Source organism: Schistocerca cancellata, chromosome 5 (genome assembly GCF_023864275.1).
Source record: "Schistocerca cancellata isolate TAMUIC-IGC-003103 chromosome 5, iqSchCanc2.1, whole genome shotgun sequence".
NCBI lineage: Eukaryota > Metazoa > Arthropoda > Insecta > Orthoptera > Acrididae > Schistocerca > Schistocerca cancellata.
The window spans coordinates 52,727,345-52,752,276 of record NC_064630.1 but is presented as its reverse complement, the minus strand read 5'-3'; the positions used below and the strand labels follow the sequence as shown (position 1 = coordinate 52,752,276).

The 24,932-nt window shown below is 39.6% G+C and overlaps 1 protein-coding gene across 4 annotated transcripts in view; it reads right to left on the bottom strand.

The window, feature by feature from the left end:
• LOC126187961 (band 7 protein AGAP004871) overlaps positions 1 to 24,932 on the bottom strand; it is a 499,920-nt gene that overhangs the window by 53,402 nt on the left and 421,586 nt on the right. For all 4 annotated transcript variants that reach the window (XM_049929341.1, XM_049929339.1, XM_049929340.1 and 1 more), the window contains exon 3: positions 9,983 to 10,055. In XM_049929341.1, coding sequence (XP_049785298.1) covers positions 9,983 to 10,055 — 73 coding nt within the window. The remainder of the gene's footprint in view (positions 1 to 9,982; positions 10,056 to 24,932) is intronic.

Genomic DNA, 24,932 nt, shown 5'->3' with positions numbered 1-24,932 from the left:
GGAGAAGTAGCGCTATGTCTGATTCAAAGATAAATACTTGGGCATTTGTTGCTGTTTACAGAGAAACAGTGTTCTGCAAGAAGACATCTCAAGCAATGTGTGGGGATAGCTCAGATCTAAATGGTTCCATCGCGTTCCTGAAGTAGAGTATTATATTGAGGCTGCTTGATTTTCAGAGAACCCAGGATTGGTCATGATACTAAATACTGCCACAGACCACCCAATCAGTTGTTTTTCGGGTACAGTGCTGAATTATATACTATAGGAGAAAAATTTACCTCTGTAGCATTTCTTCCTAGCAAACTGGTCTAGCACACTAGTCAGACTACACTGTGATCCATTTAAATCAATGTTTTCTTGCCAGTCAATATGCACTCTCCCTAATGATGAGCCAAATCCAGTGAGAGCTGTTAAAAGTACAGGAGACACACTTTCTTTGGGGGTTGGAAAGATGACATCAGTGACATGTTCCACATCATTATGAAATGTCATATTCATGATCTATGGAACAAGGATTAATGTATGTACACTATGTGATAAACAGTATGCAGACACCGGGCTGAAAATGACTTACACGTCCCACCTTTAGCCTTGACAGTTTCCACTCTTGCAGGCATACGTTCAGTCAGGTGCTGGAAGGTTTCTTGGGGAATGGCAACCCATTCTTCATGGAGTGCTGCACTGAGGAGAGGTATCCATGTTGGTCAGTGAGACCTGGCATGAAGTCAGCATTCCAAAACATCTCCAAGGTGTTCTATAGAATTCAGGTCGGGACGCTGTGCAGGCTAGTCCATTACAGAGATGTCACTATCCTGTAACCCCTTGCCACAGGCTGTAACAGGTGCTTGAACATATTGAAGGATGCAATCACATTCCCTGAGTTGCTCTTCAACACCCACTTGACCATGAAATCCAAGTTTTCTCACCTCCTGCCTAATTGTCATAGTACTCGCAGTAGATCCTGATGCAGTTTGAAATTCTGTTGTGATGATTTGGACAGAAGTCTGCCTATTACACATTACAACCTTCTTCAACTGTCAACTATCTCTGTCTACATGTACATCTACATGGTTACTCTGCAATTCACTCTTAAGTGCCTGGCAGAGGGTACACCAAACCATTTTCCCCTACTACTTCTCTACCATTCAACTCTCAAATGGTGTGTGGGAAAAAGGAACACCTAAATCTTTCCATTTAATCCCTGATTTCTCTTACTTTATTATGATGATCATTTCTCCCTATGTAGGTGGGTGTCAACAAAATATTTACGCATTTGGAAGAGAAAGTGGGTGATTGAAATTTCGTAAATAGATCTCACCGCAAAGAAAACCGCCTTTGGTTCAGTGACTGCCACCCCAACTTGCGTATCATATCAGTGACACTCTCACCCCTATTGCATGATAACACAAAACGAGCTGTCCTTCTTTGCACTTTTTCAATGTCCTCTGTCAATCCTACCTGGTAAGGATCCCATACCTTGTAGGAATATTCCAGCAGAGGACGGACAAGTGTAATGTAGGCTGTCTCTTTAGTGAGTCTGTTGCATCTTCTAAGCATTCTGCCAACAAAGTGCAGTCTTTGTTTCACCTACCCCACCGAGCGAGGTGGCGCAGTGGTTAGACACTGGACTCGCATTTGGGAGGACGACGGTTCAATCCCGCGTCCGGCCATCCTGATTTAGGTTTTCCGTGATTTCCCTAAATCACTCCAGGCAAATGCCAGGATGGTTCCTCTGAAAGGGCACGGCCGACTTCCTTCCCAATCCAATGAGATCAATGACCACGCTGTCTGGTCTCCTTCCCCAAACAACCAACCTACCATCACCTTCCCCACAATATTATCTATGTGGTCTTTCCAATTCAAGTTGCTCGTAATTGTAATTCCTAGGTATTTAATCGAATTGACAGCCCTTAGATTTGCGTGATTTATTGTATACCCAAAATTTATCAGATTTCTTTTAGTACCCATGTGGATGACATCGCATATTTCTTTGTTTAGTGATAATTGCCACTTTTTGCACCATACAGAAATTCTCTCTAGATCATTTTGTAATTGGAATTGATCTTCTGATGATTTTATTAGACAGTAAATTATGGCATTACATGTAAACAATCTAAGGGGGCTGCTCAGATTATCACCTAGATGATTTATATAAATCAGGAACAGCAGAGGGCCTATGACACTACCTTGCAGAACAGCAGATATTACTTCTGTTCTACTCGATGGTTTACCGTCTAGCACTATGAAATGTAACCTCCCTTAGAGAAAATCATGAATCCAATCACACAACTGAGATGATACTCCGTATGCATGCAATTTGATTAATAGTCACTTGTGAGGAATGGTATCAAAAGCCTTCTGGAAATATAGGAATATGGAATCTGTCAGTCAACAGATGAGATAAGCCTGTACACTTTCATGCTGTACGTGTACGTGGCCTTTATTGTCGAAAAACCCACTGTTCAATCTATAAATTCTGTAGGTAACATTAACAACTAATGTTTCTTAGGTCTAAAAATAAGAATAAAAACCACACTCTAATTAATGTCCATGCACCTTACAACATTGAAAATAGGAAGAACCAAGAAGATGTTGATAAATTCTGGGAACGATTAGAACTTGAAATCTGTAAAATACCAAGAAATTTCATCAAAATATTTCTTGGAGATTTCAACGCATAGATTGGCAAAGAAACAAGCTTAGGAAGACAGTTCACCTATACCCAGCACACAGAACAACCAACAAAAATAGTATGAGACTAATCCAACTCTGCCAACAGTTCAACATGAAAAAGAGCTCAACTTCCTTCAACAAGAAACCTAGTAAACAGAAAACGTGTAGATCCCCTATAAGCTAAGTCTGGAGAATTTCAGACAGACCATTTAGCCATCTCTTATGACTTCCAAAAACAGATCAGAGATATCCAAGTTAAGAAACACACAAATACTGACTCTGATCACTACCTCATGAAGGTTTGAGCACAATTCATCCTAAGACAAAAAAGTCATGAACACCACCAGTAGTTCCAGAATTTAATCTACAAAAACTAACAGAATCAGAAGCAATAGAAAAAAGGGAAACTTCTCCTGCAAACAACTGGGAAAAATTCAAGACAAAAATCACAGAAATAGCCAAGGAAGAAATACCATTACAGAAGAAACCTAAAGATCTGTGGTGGAATATAGAATGTGAAAAGACATCTGAACTATGCAGGAAAGCCTTCGCAAAATACAGCTTGAATAAGAATGAGGAGAATCACCAAAACTTTCTGGAAACATCAAAGGTTTCGAATAAAATTATTAGACAAGAGAAGAGAAAGTATGTAATCTAGCAATAAGGGTCAATAGAAACAGATTTTAAAAATTATAATACACATGGATTCCACAAGACCTCTGCAAACCATAAAAAAGCTAAAAAATAACAAAGCCTCTGAGGAGGATGAAATTGTAGCTAAATTTCTCAAAAGTCTAGGGCCTAATTCAAGAAAGGAGCTAGTAAGAATTATTCAAAATATGTGGGTCACCAAAGAAATCACAGAAGAATGGAAGTGTGCCTTAATGCACCCATTACATAAAAAAGGGGACAAACATGGTGTGAATATTACAAAGGGTTTTCTCTACTTCTTGTCATATATAAGATATTATCAGCTTGTATTCTTGAAAGAGCACAGCAATTGCTAGAACCAAAAATCTCATATTTCCAAGCTGGTTTCAGGCCAAACAGATCATACCCAGAGCAAATTTTGAACCTAAAATTGATCACAAGAACAAGAAAGATGCAAGGCAAGCCTACAGTATATGTCATCAACTTCAAAAAGGCCTATAACTCAAGCCACAAAACCACACTATTTAGGCTTCTTGAAGAAAAAGGATTGGATTTGAAAATACAGAAAATCATTCAGCAGACATGAACAAATACAACTTCCAAAGTGAAATTTATAGGAAAACTTTAAAAATGATTCGAGATAAAAACTGGGAAAATTTTGGGACCAAGATGAACTGAGAATGGATGTAAATTACAGAAAATGTCCAAAATTGAAGAATATTCTAACACAGAGACAGACATGAGGAAAAGATGCCTCAAATTCTATGGCCACATAATGAGGCTTCCTGAACACGGACTTAAAAAAAAAAAAAAAAAAAAAAAAAAAAAGAGAGAGAGAGAGAGAGAGAGAGAGAGAGAGAGAGAGAGAGAGAGAGAAAGTTAAATATATAGATTCCCTCAATAATGGAGGAGAATGGATCCAAAGTGTTAAAAAAGACTTGGAATAGACATAAGGAACAATTTTAGAATAAAAGTAGAAAAATGGGAGGTTAAACCAGAAACAAAGACCCAAAGAACTGGAACAAAATGGAGCAAAGAAAGAAGAGCTAAATTTTCGCAAACAATGAAAAGCTGATGGACAATTAGAAAGAACAGAAAATGAACCATCTTTACTTAGTGTCTCCCACTCTTGCACCTTTACGACTAATAATAATAATGATAATAATAATAGTAATAAAAATTTTTGGCCCAATACAAGAGCAAGGAATCTAGAAGAGACCAACATCAGAATTATATAAATACACAGACAAGATTACGGATACAGTAAGGAAAAGAAGAATGCAGTTCTATGGACATATCCACAGGATGAATGAAAACAGAATTTCAAAGCGAATTCTTAAAGTCATCAACTCAGGCAGGGGAAAAACAAAATGGATAAAAGAAGTTAAAGAGGACCTCAGACAAGCACACATAACAGTAAACGATGCAGAGAATAGAACTGAATTCAGGAACATCATCAAAAAACATAAATTTGACACCACAACACAGAAGAGACCAGGATGCAAATGGACAGCGGAGTGAAAGAAACAACACAGTGAACACATGAAGAAAATTTGGGCTCAGAAAAAACATAAACAATCATCATAAAGGAATTCAAGTTCAAACGCTCTCTTAAATGGGAATAATCGAAAATAATAATAATAATAATAATAGTAATAAATAGATTCACAATTTGCAAATATGCAGAGGTGCAAACATTGATTTGGGTAATTATTTAACCAGAATCAGAATTAAATTCATACTCAAAAGAAAATTCAGTAGGAAAACACTGGTGATTTTGAAATTTGATCTAAACGTGATCAACGACTCTAAAATAACAGAAAAATGGGAAGAAAAATTTGCAGAATATTGGGACAAACTTAAAACTAAAATGATCAAAACTGTGAAAGACCTGGTCGTCATCACAAAATATCAAAACACCATTGCTGGAATCAAGAATGTGAGAATACACCAGAAGAAAGAAAGAAGGTATTTGAAAATTGTAATTGCAGATCGGAGGAAACATGGAAGAAATTACTCAAAGTTTGGAAAAAAACATTCAAGATTTTAAGACAAAACAAAAAAAATATTTAAGTGACCAACTGGAGTCAGTTGAAGACAAATTTAGAAACTACAACATACACAGTTTCTATGAGAGCTTTGTGAACCAAATCAAAGGGTACTCACCACAGAAACTCTGCTTTCAAAAACAAGATGGTAAATTAACTTTGACAAATAAAGAAAACTGTCAAGAACTAAACACATAGTTTTCACAGCTTTTAAAATGTCTGGAACTCCAAAGAGATTTCCACAAATGCATCCCAAAACCACAAAGGAATTTCATCACCACCAACACAAGAAGAAGTTTGTTCACACATCAACAGACTTAAAAACCATAAAGCACCTAAACTCTTGAAAAAAAGGCCAAAACTCACTCAAAGAAATTATACAAATAATCCAAAACATTTGTCACACCAACCACTACATAAAAAAGGCAACAAATCAGATGTAAACAACTACAGAGGGATTGTCCTCTAATGGATCATCTACAAATCCTATAAACTTGTCTCTTGAATAGACCACAAAAGCAATCACAGCCAAAATTAGCAGAATATCAGCAGCATTCAGACTGAACAGGTCATGCCCAGACAAATTTTTAGCCTCAAGACCCATTTTAATTTCATTTCGTTTAATTTTATTATCTTCCTGTAAATAATTTACATGATGTAGGAATTTCAAAAGTGTTATTAACATGTAAATTACATGTAATACAAACATAATAACAGAATATCACTTAAATAGCTACTTTCAATGCATTTTTGAGAGTACAATATTTGTCATGAATGTGTACATAAATGTTAACACAGTAATTTTACACATATTCAGAATACTCATCTATGTCACAGAAACTTTTGCTTAAAAGGTAATTTTTAAGATCAGTGTTAAATTTTACTTCATCTGTTACTTCCTTCATATACACTTGCAGAAGATTGTAAAGTTTCATTCCAAAGTAACTTATATTATTTTGGGGTTGTTTATCCTTACCCATTCTTCATGCATATTTTTACAGTTGACAGTATTATAATTGTGGCAGTTCTCATTGGTGCGTAAATTGTTCAGGTGTGCTCTTGTACATAGAATGCTTTTAAATGTATACAGCAATAGTATTGTCAGTATTTGTAATTGTTTGAAGAGGGGCTTACAGTGAGTTCCTGGAGAATTTTGTACTATAATTTGAACAGCTCTTTTCTGTAGTTTTAAAGTACTGGTATCTATAAAGTGTGATTTAGTTTTTGTTGAGAATACCATAACACACAATAGACTGAAAGTAAGCGAAATATGCTAATTTAGCACTCTCTATGCTGCATACTCTGGATTTTATCCTCAATGCGAAACATGCTGAATTGAGCCTGTGGAATAAATACACTCCTGGAAATTGAAATAAGAACACTGTGAATTCATTGTCCCAGGAAGGGAAAACTTTATTGACACATTCCTGGGGTCAGATACATCACATGATCACACTGACAGAACCACAGGCACATAGACACAGGCAACAGAGCATGCACAATGTCGGCACTAGTACAGTGTATATCCACCTTTCGCAGCAATGCAGGCTGCTATTCTCCCATGGAGACGATCGTAGAGATGCTGGATGTAGTCCTGTGGAACAGCTTGCCATGCCATTTCCACCTGGCGCCTCAGTTGGACCAGCGTTCGTGCTGGAGGTGCAGACCGCGTAAGACGACGCTTCATCCAGTCCCAAACATGCTCAATGGGGGACAGATCCGGAGATCTTGCTGGCCAGGGTAGTTGACTTACACCTTCTAGAGCACGTTGGGTGGCACGGGATATGTGCGGACGTGCATTGTCCTGTTGGAACAGCAAGTTCCCTTGCCGGTCTAGGAATGGTAGAACGATGGGTTCGATGACGGTTTGGATGTACCGTGCACTATTCAGTGTCGCCTCGATGATCACCAGTGGTGTACGGCCAGTGTAGGAGATCGCTCCCCACACCATGATGCCGGGTGTTGGCCCTGTGTGCCTCGGTCGTATGCAGTCCTGATTGTGGCGCTCACCTGCCCAGCGCCAAACACGCATACGACCATCATTGGCACCAAGGCAGAAGCGACTCTCATCGCTGAAGACGACACGTCTCCATTCGTCCCTCCATTCACGCCTGTCGCGACACCACTGGAGGCGGGCTGCACGATGTTGGGGCGTGAGTGGAAGACGGCCTAACGGTATGCGGGACTGTGCCCAGCTTCATGGAGACGGTTGCGAATGGTCCTTGCTGATACCCCAGGAGCAACAGTGTCCCTAATTTGCTGGGAAGTGGCGGTGTGGTCCCCTACGGCACTGCGTAGGATCCTACGGTCTTGGCGTGCATCCGTGCGTCGCTGCGGTCCGGTCCCAGGTCGACGGGCATGTGCACCTTCCGCCGACCACTGGCGACAACATCGATGTACTGTGGAGACCTCACGCCCCACGTGTTGAGCAATTCGGCGGTATGTCCACCCGGCCTCCCGCATGCCCACTATACGCCCTCGCTCAAAGTCGGTCAACTGCACACACGGTTCACGTCCACGCTGTCGCGGCATGCTACCAGTGTTAAAGACTGCGATGGAGCTCCGTATGCCTAGGCAAACTGGCTGACACTGACGGTGGTGGTGCACAAATGCTGTGCAGCTGGCGCCATTCGACGGCCAACACCGCGGTTCCTGGTGTGTCCGCTGTGCCGTGCGTGTGATCATTGCTTGTACAGCCCTCTCGCAGTGTCCGGAGCAAGTATGGTGGGTCTGACACACCGGTGTCAATGTGTTCTTTTTTCCATTTCCAGGAGTGTACTTACTATGGTCTTTCCAGCTTAAGTTTTGATTAATGTGCATGCACAGAAACTTTGTGGATTGCACATTCTCTATCTTTTTGTCACTCAGTTTTAATTGGAGGTCATTTCCTTGGGTTTCTTTGCCACACTGTATATAATTTGTTTTACTTAAGTGTTAATGCATTTGCATTAAATGACTGTTGTATATATTTTAGGACTATATCAGTTGTAGTGGATAGTGATTCTTTATCATCAGGTATAATTATGTTCATGTCATCTGTGAACAATATAATTTTGGTAGCAAGAGACCAAGAACGCTTCCCCGTGGGATGCCTATTTCGACCTTTTTTTGCATCCAGAACCCACTGGATTTTCTGGTTGTTATAATCTGAGATGATTTCTAAAACCTAAGTTCTATCTTGAAGGTAAGATTCAAACCATTTCCATGCAACTCCTCTTACTCCTATTGCATCCATTTTGTTCAACAAAATTTGGTTATTTACTGTATCAAAGGTTTCAGTACATCTAAATTAATTCCTATTACACATTTTTTATTGTCAAGATTCCTGACGGTCTCTTCAGTCTACTCAAAATGTGAGCCCTCAGGCAAAAACCTCTAGTATGCACATTTGTAGATTTCAAAAAGGTGTACGACTCGACAGACTGGCCCACACTTCTCTTTTCATCATCAATATGTCGTGCTGGAATGTTAATCTAAATCTAGAAAAATGCACTAACATGTGTGTGTGTGTGTGTGTGTGTGTGTGTGTGTGTGTGTGTGTGTGTGTGTGTGCACCATCTACTTTAGATGAAGGCTTTTGGCTGAAAGCTCACTTGTTTAGTATTCTTTTAGTTATGCCTGTTTGTGGCTCAACATCTCCACTATACAGTGAGTAGCACTCTATCCTTTTCATTAGTATTTTTTAATCATAAGGGATTATTAACAGCCCTGTAAAACAGCTGAAAAAATGTTTTGTGCTCGCAAAAACTGTATTACAACTGGAGATGATGCCATTTTGCAGACTGATGTTTGCTTGTTGTCATCATTCAGGAGAACAGTGATTAGTCAGTCATGATGCAATGTGGGGGGAATACAGTCCCATATCAAGTTCTCTTCACAAAAAATACATGGTGAACACATCAGTAGTTTTTGTTTCACCATTTTATGAGTGTGGGGTGAAGCTGCTTTGATAATTGGAAGTTTTCAAACAAGACGATGCAATATTGTGCATAATGTGTAGGAATGCCTTATGATTTGTTATGGGCTTGCATTGCTGTTCCATATGAACAAAGATTCAGCCTTTTTACCACAGATCTTACACAATATCTCATTTTTCCATCACCACAGACATTCCTCCTACAGTTTTCTACAAATTTGCCACACTAATATGAAATTGTTGGTTCCTGTCACTCTTCCATGGAAGCAAAAGTAATTGATGGATTCCTATATCATTGGACATGATAAAATGGACGCAATAAATATCAAATACCAGAGTGTAGCATGTGTTTGGCATTGAGGAAGCATGTGATGAATAGCACTTTGCATATGGTTGTAGTCTCTACTCTCAGCTTAATTTTCAATGTGCTTCACATCATAATCAGATAAACTGCCTTAGTGCACTTCATACAGAAAGTGGAAAACACAATTTTTTTAAAAGTGGCTGTTCTATGCATATGTGTCATGGTATATATATGGTGGACAAATAAATGCTGCTTCCAAATGACTTCTGCACAATTCATCTTACTAATTGTAATTTGAATACTTCATAACAGCAATTTTCATACTAACTCTATGGCATTTATTTCTCACTGAGCATCAAATGCTAAAATTAAGAAAAGATTGCAACTCACCTGGTCCTTTGGCACCTCCAGACATCAGTCTCCCAAGGCGGAATATTACTGCTCGTTCATATTCTTGGACAACCTGTGGAATATGTTTAAATTCAGAGATGATATTCCAATTGTGAGAACTACTGAAAGCAACATAATCAACAAACTGGATCACACAAAATAAATGTAACAATAGGAAGTCTCAGATGGAATAACAACAATAATGAGAGGACAGATGGCTACTCATTTCATGGAGGATGTGTTGAGTTGCAGACGGGCACAATGAAAATGGCAGATAAAATATTAAACCTTTTTCACAAACTGTCAGAGGGCACTAGAGCCCAACTGTGTCTAATGGAGCAGCAGTTGGTGGGGGAGGGGGAGGGGGTGGGGGAGGAGTGACAACGTATGCTGCTTCCTATGTGAACATGACTAACAAAAATTGTATTTTGCTCAAGGTGGACCCACCAAAAATAATTATTTTTAATCAAACATGGAAGAAAAGTTTCAACATCTAGGTAATTATTTAAGTGTCCCGCCAGGCATTTCCAAGCAAGCTCCACAACAAATTCCAAAACACCGCAGAAAAATTCCTCAAAACTGTTCTAATATAAAATTCAACAGAATCTGTCTTTTGCATGGTAAAATATGTATATAAAAAACTTTGTTTTTCAATTTTGTAAATACCTTCTTAAAAAGTCAGATTTATATGTGTGCAAGTAGTAAAGCCTAATAGAAGGAACAAAGAAAAAATTGTTTTGCTCTGGGTGGAACCATTCCAAAAACAAATTTACTTATGCTTCAGTCTTATATAACTAAAAATCTGGATTAAATGTATTTTGAGCAAGATTTTTATTGGACACTATCTTCTAGAAGCTGATGCTGGACACACATAAGAAAATGTAGTAATAGTGATGGTCACTAGAAATGCATGAATGAAACTTCTGCACAATATCCAAAGGGGCTGTCATAACTGGTAGCTAAGATTTTTATTATGATTTCATATGAGTTAAAGGGATGTGAGACAACAGTTACATTTTAATTGGTTGTGAAAGACGGGCATGGTATTCTGGAAGTGAACAGAAATGTGGGAAATTGTGATGCATCTTCACATAGGGGTGAATGACTGTATTCCATGACAGATTGTCTACTGTATGATACAAAAGATGTATTTCCTTATTTTTCTTTACCCATGGCAGAATATAAGCTTTATTATCTTTATTTTTTACTCGTGGCAGACTATAAGCTTTATTGATAATTTTTAAAAAGTAAAAACTGTGTATTGGATAGTGGTTCATACTCAAACATTGACTTTCACAGATGTTGTCAATATCCAAGTCTGAAACATAGTTGTAACTTACTACAAATGGTCAGTGCAGCTTCTCTCTTTATACTTTGATGTTAACTGCTTCTTAAATACAATATTCAGAGAAAAACTCGTTTGGAGGAATATATCGCTTATTTTTACCAACTGCAATGGAACATGAAGTGTTGTTAGATAAGATATAAATGAATTAACAACTTTGATGGTAGTTAGGACCTCAACATAGTGATCAGTGATCTGTGACAGGTCAACAAAGTATTCAGGGAATGTACACAGTAAAAGAGCATGTGCAGAACGTGGAATAATGACTACAATCATAAACAAGGGTAAGTCTTGGGTCTGCTCTTGTCCATTTTATATAACTGACCATCCAAGAAGCAGAAATAGCCATTTTGGCCAATGATGCAAGTATTGTAATGAAGTCTATGGGGACCTCACTGTCAATGACGCAAGTGGAAATGAATAAGACACTTCAGGTGTTGGATTGTGTTCCTGCCCAGTGACTATCTTTAATGCTTTTAGTTGGTGTAGACAATTGTCTAGAGTATAATTGTTTGAGTTGTATCTCCATGTGGTTAATAAAGTTCATTAAACAGCATCAATCTGCTGTCTGCATTTCACTACATGCTTTTCCTTACGGGAATTTCTCAGCACTGGGGCTGCAATGAATAACAGCAGTTACTACAATTTATTGAGTTTGCTTCGCCTGACTGCTTCCATTTGACAATGAAGCCACCCCACAATTACCACTTGTTTGAACAAAAGATATCAGAAAATGAGTCTCATTGTGCTTCATATAATGTTTTCCACTTCACAGATTAACCTGCAGAATACGTGAAACATAAAGCCAACATTCTTCTTTACTGTGGTATTGACTGCAACAATAACCCATTTGTGCATGAACAATGTGTAATGACTTTTTATGTTTTGTAAAATGAAGAAATAATACAACAGTTACTGAATCCACAGTCTTTTATTGTGTTCATGACCAGTTTCAGAACACTGTTCTTACACAACTGACTTGTATCACACTCAATAATATACATTCCAGGATAGGAGAAATGATACTTTCTGAAGACTTTATGGTTCTTTAACCTATTACCCAAATTTTTTGGTATGAAAAATATTGGAGTTGTATTGGTTGACATCAGTTTCTTACCAATCCTCTCTGATATGTACCCATGTTATGGGTCTCATAAAACTTGTTCCTTTTCATGTTCTCTACTGCATTCAGAGTGATTCCCTTCCATGTTCCCTCACATTCCAGTAGTAGTTTCTTATTCAGTTTCTCAATAATAGACCCTGGATGTGCATGGCAATATACTTGATTTACTGAACCCTCTTTCACATGCATCTTATGGAACATTATTTAATCTGTTTAGGAGGGACCAGAAGGCGACAGGTTTATATTTAACCAGATGGGTCGTTGTTACATTCAGAACTAAGTCAGTAGTTTAAATGGCGGAAATGAAGGGTTTGACATCTACAGGGAAGAATCTACTTTCTTCTACCCTAGAGTGTATCATGTTGAGTGGGATACAAGCCAGTTGTGTAAGAGCAGACGCTCTGGCCAGGTAGGCAGGAATTCTTATATAAGGTTAAAAGAACCTAAAGACCCAGCCAATTCCAGGTCAGCTCTGACAATGCATTTGATTGGCAACCAGCATCAGCTACAACAGGTTAGTGATAACTTAACTGCCTTATACTGCAGAGAAAGATCAGATACACATTGTTCTGGAAGTAATTGAAATCTTAAGATGACTTCATTTTCACCCTTCAGTACAATTAATGAATGCACTTACTTGTATCACAAAAATGTTTTAGTTAAATATGATATTCAGGCATGTTTGCATGAGCATAGAGCATACAACATAGCATTTTTCCTTTTAAAAAATTCTTTTTTAAATGTACACATACACTTCCCTCTTAATGTTGTGATGGTTTAATCACCTTTCTGCTGTTATTTACTGCTTTTTCAGTTTAAACAGTTCATTAATCACATATGTGTTTCATATCATTCCTGCGTTATGGATTTTGTATGGCCTCAGTATTCACAGCTAGTATTTACTATTACATACTTTTCCTGTTTGTGTTCCCAGTCATGGAGCATGGGAAAATAGCTTTTATGAAATTTGTATAAGTAATGCCACATGGTATGTGATTTCTCTTCAGCTTTATTTGCATTTTATAGTGACTTCTGGTATCCAGTCTTGATGTCCATCTTTTCAGATTTCTCTAGGTCCCTTTTATCCTTCTCACAGGGAAATTATGGTTCCATGAACAACACTGGGGTGAAGATGATCTAATTGATTTTATTTTTAAGTAACATCTTGTTCTCTCTTTTAATTTATTTTAATTCATTTTATAAATTTTAGCTGCATAGTTCCTTATCTGACATTTCGGACTTGAGGATCCAACCCCCGCCCCCCTCCCCTGCCCCCCTCCACCAAGTTGTGCAACACAACACCTTCATTACAGTTAAAAGCAGATGATGAAATATTAAGTGTTGTGAAACTGGTCATGTATACAAAAAAAGATTGCGGATTAAGCAACTGTTATGCAGTTTCTTCATTTTAAACAATGGACTTTACTGTTGTGGCTGCCTAATAAGAAGGACTCCCTGTACTTTTTATCTTCTTGGTGACTTTGGCAATGAGCTTAAGCTGTTTTCCCAACATCAAGGCAATTCCCCACAGAATATTTCTGGACTGCACAGTGGTGAATCATTCAAGTTTGCTGGTCCTTCCACACCAGACACAATCCATCCAAATTGGCTCATAACCCCACATGAGATCCAGCCAGCTGGGCCATGCGAGAGGATTCTCAGTTCACCATCTGTGTTGTGCGTGGTCCAGAGGATGTTGTCTGCTGTCACCCTCTGACCACATGTACCACCACTTTTGCTACAAAGTTTATGGGGAAAATTTGTACAGGCAAAGTTTCACCCAAAACTGTCACCCTGCCAACAGGTACAACTGCAACTGGTAACTTGGTTCACAGTTATCAAATACATTCTATAGAGCTCTATTAATCAACTTAGGAGAGCATGCCGACACCATCAGTGATGTTGTAGACATCCCTCCATCCAATGGAAATATGCCACTGGCAAAGCAGTGTTGCTTTACCAGCTCACCAAGACAGTGGTGCAGCAGTTATGACAAGTAATTGATGATGAACGAGTAGGCAACAGGTCACCATACATTAATCAACTCGAATCTCATGCTGAAAAACCACTATGGATGCTATGGCTTATCAAACCATCATCACAGGTACAACTGGAAACAAACTCACATTTTACAAAATGTCATGTATACTCTATTCCTTACAACAAATGTTGTAAATACTAAATGTGTTTTTCCAAAGTTGTTTCACAGAGGAAGATTGCACTGTAGTTCCTTCTCTAGATTGTCGCACAGATGACAAAATGGTAGATATCGAAATAGACGACAGAGGGATAGAGAAACAATTAAAATCGCTCAAAAGAGGAAAGGCCTCTGGACCTGATGGGATACCAGTTCAATTTTACACAGAGTACGCGAAGGAACTTGCCCCCTTTCTTGCAGCAGTGTACCGTAGGTCTCTAGAAGAGCGTAGCATTCCAAAGGATTGGAAAAGGGCACAGGTCATCCCCATTTTCAAGAAGGGACGTCGAACAGATGTGCAGAACTATAGACCTATATCTCTAGCGTCGATCAGTTGTAGAATTTTGGAACACATATTGTGTTCGAGTATAATGACTTTTCTGGAAACTAGAAATCTACTCCGTAGGAATCAGCATGAGTTTAAAAAAAAAAGGGTCATGTGAAACCCAGCTCACGCTATTCGTCCACGAGACTCAGAGGGCCATAGACACGGGTTCACAGGTAGATGCCGTGTTTCTTGACTTCCGCAGGGCGTTCGATACGGTTACCCACAGTCGTTTAATGAACAAAGTAAGAGCATATGGACTGTCAGTCCAATTGTGTGATTGGATTGAGGAGTTCCTAGATAACAGGACGCAGCATGTCATTCTCAATGGAGAGAAGTCTTCCGAAGTAAGAGTGATTTCAGGTGTGCCGCAGGGGAGTGTCATGGGACCGTTGCTGTTCATGATATACATAAATGACCTGGTGGATGACATCAGAAGTTCACTGAGGCTTTTTGCAGATGATGCTGTGGTGTATCGAGAGGTTGTAACAATGGAAAATTGTACTGAAATGCAGGAGGATCTGCAGTGAATTGACGCATGGTGCAGGGAACGGCAATTGAATCTCAATGTAGACAAGTGTAATGTGCTGAGAATACACAGAAAGATAGATCCTTTATCATTTAGCTACAAAATAGCAGGTTAGCAACTGGAAGCAGTTAATACCACAAATTATCTGGGAGTACGCATCAGGAGTGATTTAAAATGGAATGATCATATAATGTTGATCGTCGGTAAAGCAGATGCCAGACTGAGATTCATTGGAAGAATCCTAAGGAAATGCAATCCGAAAACAAAGGAAGTAGATTACTGTACGCTTGTTCGCCCACTGCTTGAATACTGCTCAGCAGTGTGGGATCCGTACCAGATAGGGTTGGTGGAGGATATGGAGAGGATCCAACGGAGAGCGGCGCGCTTCGTTATGGGATCATTTAGTAATCGCGAGAGCGTTGCGGGGATGATAGATAAACTCCAGTGAAAGACTCTGCAGGAGAGACGCTCAGTAGCTCGGTATGGGCTTTTGTCAAAGTTTCGAGAACATACCTTCACCAAAGAGTCAAGCAGTATATTGCTCCCTCCTATGTATATCTCGCGAAGAGACCATGAGGATAAAATCAGAGAGATTAGAGCTCACACAGAGGCATACCGACAATCCTTCTTTCCACGAACAATACGAGACTGGAATAGAAGGGAGAACCAATAGAGGTACTCAAGGTACCCTCCGCCACACACCGTCAGGTGGCTTGCGGAGTATGGATGTAGATGTAGATGTAGATGAGAGTTGCCTGATGGAGTGCAAATTACTTCTGACTGACAGACTCTTTTCTATTTATCAACACTGACAGCACCCAAATGTAGTAGAAAACAATGGTCACCCCACCGGCACATTTCTGAAGCGTGATTCCAATTGCAACTGTGGGCAGCCGACATGACCCACGCAGTTCTGGACACTTATGGCAGCGACATCAGTAGCCCCCACCATGATAGTGGTGACCTCTGACCAGCTACAACAAACATGCTCCCAACTGATGACAATATTCTGCTGGTATGTGAGCTGATGTGACTATGACCATGTTGGTTCCACACTTATTTTAGTGACAAAGCAGGCCGCTGCTCTACAATGTGCAATCACCAAAATACAAAATGTGGCCTGCAGATCACTGCACTCACTCAAGTTGCCTACAGTTAAAACACAGTGACCAGACCTGTTCTGACAAAGATCTAAGTGACAGTGGTAGACTAGCTTGCTAGATCACTAAACAAATCAATACTTTACGACTGACACCAGCTGTGTAGTGAGCACCATTCCAAGGGAGAATATAGCAACAGAGATTCCTACACCAGCTATCCACCTGCATGCCACAAGTGACTCTCCTGTCAGACTTTATTGACCTCTAAGATGTCTCCATGAAAAATTTTCATGGCAGTTCATAGTTACAGATGTTCATGAACTAGTCTTGGCCATGGATTTTCTCCATCACTTCAATCTCTCCCCAGATCTGATGTGATGAGCCCTTCCCACACAAATAGCAGAGAATCAGTACAAGGCATCACCGGTAACTCACCACTATAGCACAGCTAGCTTCAGAGGGCTCTACTCCACAAATATTTTCCCTGAGCTCTACATATGATAATTGTCTACAGCTACCTTGTTACTGTCAGATGTAAGAATCAGAAATACACAAGAACAAAACATGCTATGAGGACAGCAGAAAGGAAAAAATCAGAGTTCACAACAAGTCTTGCAAGTTGCATGCCATATTTATTTCTTTAGGAAGTAAGTTAGATGCTGTGAGTTCCTAGCAGCAACACCTCAAACAGGGGCAGCACCACTGTCCTGATATAACCAACAAGAATGAGCCAGCAACAAGCATGGTGTCAGCAGCAGACACACACATACAATTGAGACAGCATGCAATGCAGAGTCCATCAAACACACAGGTCAGCACAAAGAATTTTTCTCACAGTTTGCATGCATGCTCAGAGTGTGGTATCGATGTTCCCCTTCCTGCCTAGGACTCACTTGTGACATTTCAAGAAAGAGATATTCAAGATGAAATTGTGCATAAAATCAGTACTACACCAGGCTGCATAGGCTGGCCCAGATAGTCTCCAGCAGCCAAAACTGCCAGTGACAAACCACTGCAAGCCAGCATTGTCTGCTAGTCTGACAGCTATTGGGTTTTGCCTGCATATTTTGTCCCAAAAAAGATGGAACGTATAGATTATTGTGTTTGCAACACAGGTACAGTTCCTAACAGCTACCCAATACTGAGCATTCAAGACCTAACTCATATCTTAGCGAACACTTTTGTGTTCATTGTTTTAGACTGTAGAAAAAATTACCTGAAAATTCCTATGGCTTCTGAGGACATATGCAAGACAGCAGTCATCACACCATTTGGGCTTGACACATGTTTGTTCACACATCACGATTTGAAAATTGTGGACCAAACATGGCAACACTTTATTAATAGTGTCCTCTACAAGTTTCCTTTCTGTTAGGCATACTTAGATGATATTTTGCTTTTTTTTTTTTTTTCAGCCTTCCCGTAGGAACATGAGCAACTGAATTTTATTGATGAAAGGAGAAAATACAAAATACAGTAAATGAAGCAGGCAAAAAGGAATAAAAACGTCTCAAAAATGAGATAGACAGGAAGTGCAAAATGGCTAAGCAGGGATGGCTAGAGGACAAATGTAAGGATGTAGAGGCTTATTTCACTAGGGGTAAGATAGATACTGCCTACAGGAAAATTAAAGAGACCTTTGAAGAAAAGAGAACCACTTGCATGAATAACAAGAGTTCAGATGGAACCCCAGTTCTAAGCAAAGAAGGGAAAGCAGAAAGGTGGAAGGACTATATAGAGGTTCTTTACAGGGGCAATGTTCTTGAGAACAATATTATGGAAATGGAAGAGGATGTGGATGAAAATGAAATGGGAGATACGATACTGCATGAAGAGTTCGACAGAGCACCGAAAGACCTAAGTCGAAACAAGGCCCCGGGAGTAGACAACATTCCATTAGAACCACTGACAGCCTTGGGAGAGCCAGTCCTGACAAAACTCTACCATCTGGTGAGCAAGATGTATGAGACAGGCGAAATTCCCTCAGACTTCAAGAAGAATATAATAATTCCAATCCCAAAGAAAACAGGTGTTGACAGATGTGAAAATTACTGAACTATCAGTTTAATGAGCCACAGCTGCAAAATATACTAACATGAATTCCTTACAGACAAATGGAAAAACTGGTAGAAGCTGACCTCTGCAAAGATTAGTCTGGATTCCGTAGAAATGTTGAAACACGTGAGGCAATACTGACCCTACGATTTATCTTAGAAGAAAGATTAAGAAAAGGCAAACCTACGTTTCTATCATTTGTAGACTTAGAGAAAGCTTTTGACAATGTTGACTGGAATACTCTCTTTCGAATTCTGAAGGTGGCAGGGGTGAAATACAGGGAGCAAAAGGCTATTTACAATCTGTACAGAAACCAGATGGCAGTTAAAAGAGTCGAGGGGCATGAGAGGGAAGCAGTGGTTGGGAAAGGAGTGAGACAGGGTTGTAGCCCATCCCAGATGTTATTCAATCTGTATATTGAGCAAGCAGTAAAGGAAACAAAAGAAAAGTTCAGTGTAGGTATTAAAATCCATGGAGAAGAAATAAAAACTTTGAGGTTTGCCGATGACATTGTAATTCTGTCAGAGACAGCAAAGGACTTGGAAGAGTAATTGAACAGAATGGACAGTGTCTGGAAAGGAGGGTATAAGATGAACATCAACAAAAGCAAAACAAAGATAATGGAATGTAGTCAAATTAAGTCGGGTGATGCTGCGGGAATTAGATTAGGAAGCGAGACACTTAAAGTAGTAAAGGAGTTGTGCTATTTTGGAAGCAAAATAACTGATGATGGTCGATGTAGAGAGGATATAAAATGTAGAATGGCAATGACAAGGAAAGCGTTTCGGAAGAAGAGATATTTGTTAACATCGAGTATTGATTTAAGTGTCAGGAAGTCGTTTCTGAAAGTATTTGTATGGAGTGTAGCCATGTATGGAAGTGAATCGTGGACGATAAATAGTTTAAACAAGAAGAGCATAGAAGCTTTCTAAACATGGTGCTACAGAAGAATGCTGAAGATTAGATGGGTAGATCACATAACTAATGAGGAGATACTGAATAAAATTGGGGAGAAGAAGATTTTGTGGCACAACTTGACTAGAAGAAGGGATCGTTTGGTAGGATATGTTCTGAGGCATCAAGGAATCACCAGCTTAGTACTGGAGGGCAGCGTGGAGGGTAAAAATCATAGAGGGAGACCAAGAGATGAATACACTAAGCAGATTCAGAAGGATGTAGGCTGCAGTAGGTACTGGTAGATGAAGAAGCTTGCACAGGATAGAGTAGCATGGAGAGCTGCATCAAACCAGTCTCAGGACTGAAGACCACAACAACAACAACAATTTTGAAAATAGATTTAAGTGTTAGGAAGTCTTTTCTGAAGGTATTTGTCTGGAGTGTAAGCGTGTATGTAAGTGAAACATGAATTGCAAACAGTTTATACAAGAATAGAGTAGACGCTTTTCGCTTTTGGAATGTAGCGCTACAGAAGACTGCTGAAGATTTGATGTGTAGATGCACTTCTATCTTAGGTGGGGGGGGGGGGGGGGGGGAGTTGAGAAGACAAGAATTTTGTGGCACAACCTGACTAAGTTAAGGAGTTGTTTGATAGAACATATTCTGAGACATCAAAGAATCATCATTTCAATACTGGTGGGACGGGTGGGAGGGGAGGGAGCGTAAAAATCCTAGAGGGAGACCAATTGATGAATACAGTAAGCAGATTCAGAGATGAAGAGTTTTCCACAGGATAGTGTAGCATGGAGAGCTGCTTCAAACCAGTCTTCAGACTGAAAGACCACATCAACAACAAGGGAACCATATTATGGAAATCTTCTGCTGATGTTATGGAAGGCTGTCAAAATGAAGCATGATAAGAAGCTGCCAAAAGGGGCGTATTTGCTTCATGACAGTTCCCAGCTCAAGCTGCACAGGACAGTCTCACAGACATTGCTTCTTTGGGCTATCAAATTTGTTCCCTCCCCACCCTACGTATTTTCCTGACATGGTGTCAGGTAGTGACTTTCTTCTTTTCTAGGATGCATGCTAGTCATTTACAGAATGGTGACTAGGTGATTTCTGAGGTGGAATGTTTCCTGAGCAGGAAAAATGCTGACTTCTGCAACTAAGGCCTCTGCCAGGCCATCCATCACTGGGAAAAATATGTCATATTGGAGGGCAAATACACAGAGAAGACTAACACCATTACAAATTATCATGATCACAGCTGGATTGTATTCGAGGGTGATAATTAAAGGTTTGTGACTACTCCTTATAGTTTTTCTTTGCAATCTCTAAGGCTTTTCTGTATCTTTCACACATCTTTAGTGGAGACTGTACTAAGTTATAGCAAAGAATGAATAACTAATATAATTAAATCATTCATTGTATGCTAAAATGAGAAAAAAAGTTAACAATATGGAAGATATAGGTTTCACATTTGGTTGAGGAAGATTAATTGCTAACATCATTTTTTCTTACTGTACATATGCCAGAGGCTATTCACGAGGAGGTAATTAGGTTGGCAAATGAAAAATCTCTAATGGTAAATAGAGGAAAGAAGGGTATAGTGACCAGGTTGGGAAAAGTGGACACTGCTTATTTGGTGCCTTCAACAGAGCTGCTTCCTACTGAGAAGTGGCCAAAATAGGTGTAATCCACACCATTAGTGTTGCCAGTGATGTTGACAAAAAAACCTCGCACCATTGTTTAGGTTTTTTGATTGTTTGATCAAAAGTCACTCATATTACTTTAGTTGCTTTGCTTTTATATAGAGCAACAGGTTTTTGTGATCTCGTGGTTCTTGCAATGCCTTTTGGCTTACAAATATAATTCACTGTCAATTCCTTCTGCTGGCTGCGGTGGCTGAGCAGTTCCAGGCACTTCAGTCCAGAACCACGTGACTGCTACGGTTGCAGGTTCGAATTCTGACTGGGGCATGGATGTGTGTGATGTCCTTAGGTTGGTTAGATTTAAGTAGTTCTAAGTTCTAGGGGACTGATGACATCAGATGTTAAGTCCCTTAGTACTCAGAGCCACTTGAACCATAATTTCCCTCTGTTGTATTGTTCTGCATGTGAACCACTGATACAGACATGATATCTGAATGGGAAAAATGGCCACACTACACATCAGGAAAGTGGCCAAGGTCTGTTTATCCAAATGAGAATTAGCTAATTCCATATTTTATGAGTAGTATAACAACTGAAACAAAACATTACAAATAAATTTATACACAAAACTAATATCTGTTATTCTGCTCTCCTGCAAGGACTCGCAGGAGCTTCAAGATGTCAAAAAGTACATCCAGAAAATAGAGCAACAAATATGAACCTCTGTTATGATGCAAAAGGCAATTGAAGCAGTGAGGAATGATAACATGCCTTTTCCAGCAGCAGCAAAACAATTCGATATTCCCAATAATATGCTAAAACGAAGGGTTCTAGGGAAAACAGAGATGCAGTTGGCAGTAAGAAGGCTATGGACAGCTGAAGGGCAGTGTTCAGTGAAGAACTGGAGCAAGAAGTCCTCAATTACATTTTTGAAATAGAAAAGCAATTTTATGAAATTACAGTGACTGACCTGAGATGATTAGCATTGCAGTTGGCAGAGCATTAATAATACCACATTTTCAACATGCAAAGAATGGGTGGCATGCTTTAGAGAATGGCATCCTAATATTAGTCTTAGGAAGCCAGAATCTACGTCTATGGCTAGAGCACAAGCATTTAACAAGGTGGACGTAGACAAGTTTTTTGATATCCTTAAAACATTGTAAGATAAACGATTCCATCCTTCTCATCACATTTGTAATGTAGATGAAACTGAATTCTCAGAGGCCATCAGACTGGTGTCACCTAAATAAATTTATTTTTAAACTAAAGTAACAAAAAAATGGAAAATATCTACAGATTTTAAATACATTAAAGCAAGTCAATAATTCTTAGAAAATGTTAAATATTAGTAATGTAATAAAAAATAAAACACAAATAGCCACAAAATAAAATGCAACACAAAAGTCAGACATGTTCACATTTTATCAACTAAATGTACTAGTTGTGGATGTGCAATTGGAAAAACAAAGCAATGAATAGAACATACATACTACCTGACAACAGACACACACACACACACACACACACACACACACACACACACACACATAAACATACACGCAAACTAAAAACTAGGACTAAAAGTGGAGTTAACATTGAAACACAAACGTAGTTGTCAGTTTGAGCTTGTTTATGCATCACTGGAAATTATGCAAACAAATAATTTTTAAAAGAAAAAAAAAGTTTGATGAGAAAATGCAGAAAGCCAATAAGATCAAAGTTGTTCTATAGATAAATATTTATTCATGTTTTTGAAATAAATATAGCTTTTGGAAAGTGCTTGCTTTTGGTATCTCATGGAATAGTAAAACTTATTTCTTCCTGGCTTCAATTTTCTTCATCAGTAAGTGTGTGCTTAGAGCTCCAAAGAGAGTTGACCAGTCTCTGGACATTCTGAAGATTGCTTTTGAAGCTCAACATAATGTACATCTTTATTATTCTTTTGTGTGTGTGGAAACTGTTTAGATAAAAGGAGTTGTGATTAAGCATATAACAGTCAGTCCCAGAATACTGAATTGAGTGAAGAGGATACTAGGGAGAGGCAGGAGCCATGGGGTGCATGAACTAAGGCCCTTCTATGGGTGCTCCTTGACATCTGTACAGCATTCAGATGTGACTTATATGCCTTCCTAAGCACAGGGAAGCCCTCATGCTTCTGGTGGAATGTGTTCTATCAACTCTTAACACCCAACTCGACAGAATCCCCCATGTTGGTGCAGCATGTGTAATGCCTCCCCCATCTCCACGCTTGGCACCAAAGCCATTGATCCGTAAGAAGCTCACAGACCGTACATATGTCATGCTCCGCGATGACCGGTCAGCCTTACAACAGTCCTGTACTAGATCATTCTGAGTACTGAAACAGGGTAGCCACTCCTTTGACATTGACATTAATGGCATTTCTCTGATAGTCTCCATCAACAGGCTGAAGCCTGCATGGATGCTCTCCACCTTGGATGACTCAGCTGCTCCTCAGGGTGGAAATGATTGTGATGATTCACCCCCACCAGGTTCACAAATCCACGGAGGCAGCAACCACTACAGTCAACGTCCATGATTTTTGATCAGATGAAGTTGTGGACAAACTGGCTGACAAGGAACTTGCTTGAAGGTAGTCATGTGGCTCTAGAGTCCCTGTCTATGCCACTTGCTTCTTCTGCATCTTCTGTTTACCGCCAACTGTAAATTTGCTTCTGTGACCTCCCAGCTTTCTCCCGCAGATGAGCTCACTGTCACCCTGCCATGTAGCTCTATGCCCTCACACCACCCAAGTTATGTCACCACTGCCACTTTTGCCAGCACCCAGTCTAACACCATTTGTAGCAGACAATGAATTTCCTCTAGCCCCCAGTATTTCACGGGAGCGGTCGCTCCATCACCATACATGACATCTTGCCCAATACCATCTGTACTCAATGTTGACGTGCCAGCCATCGACGAGTAGTGGCAGCATTCACTGCTTGATGATGTTGACTTCACAGCAAACCTTTTGCTGCACCACACTCTGGGAGGGGAAGGGGAGGGGTGAGCTCTTAGAGGACATCACAACAAATACAGCCACTGACCAGTGTTCCTGTGTGGAAGTGTGGAATATCTGTTACTGGAACAGGCAGTTCGTTGTAGAGCATGTGACAAAGTGAATGCAGTGTATTGTGCCATATTCTGATAAAAAGCATTATACTTGTATAATGGTTTAATGTATTACTGGTACATTCCCTATTTTATGCAAGGGAAGCTATCTACACGGTAAACAGTCATATGGGATTTAATTACTTCAGCACAAATAACAACTGGCATATTGTGTTACATTCAGTTTTCCCTTTCAACAGGGGTTAATATTATCTGCATTTATCGCAAATTAACGTTATTTTCGCTTTTGTTAGAGAATAAACCCCATAAAATTTCAGGAAATTAGTAACTTTGATCTCAGAATTTCCTGTTGCCTGACGAGAAATTTCATTTTGTATATTGCACTACTGGCCATTAAAATTGGTACACCAAAAAGAAATGCAGATGATAAACGGGTATTCATTGGACAAATACATTATACTGGAACTGACATGTGATTACTTTTTCAATCAATTTGGGTGCATAGATCCTGGGAAATCAGTACCCAGAACAACCACCGCTGGCCGTAATAACGGCCTTGATACGCCTAGGGATTGAGTCAAACAGAGCTTGGATGGCGTGTACAGGTACAGCTGCCCATGCACCTTCAACA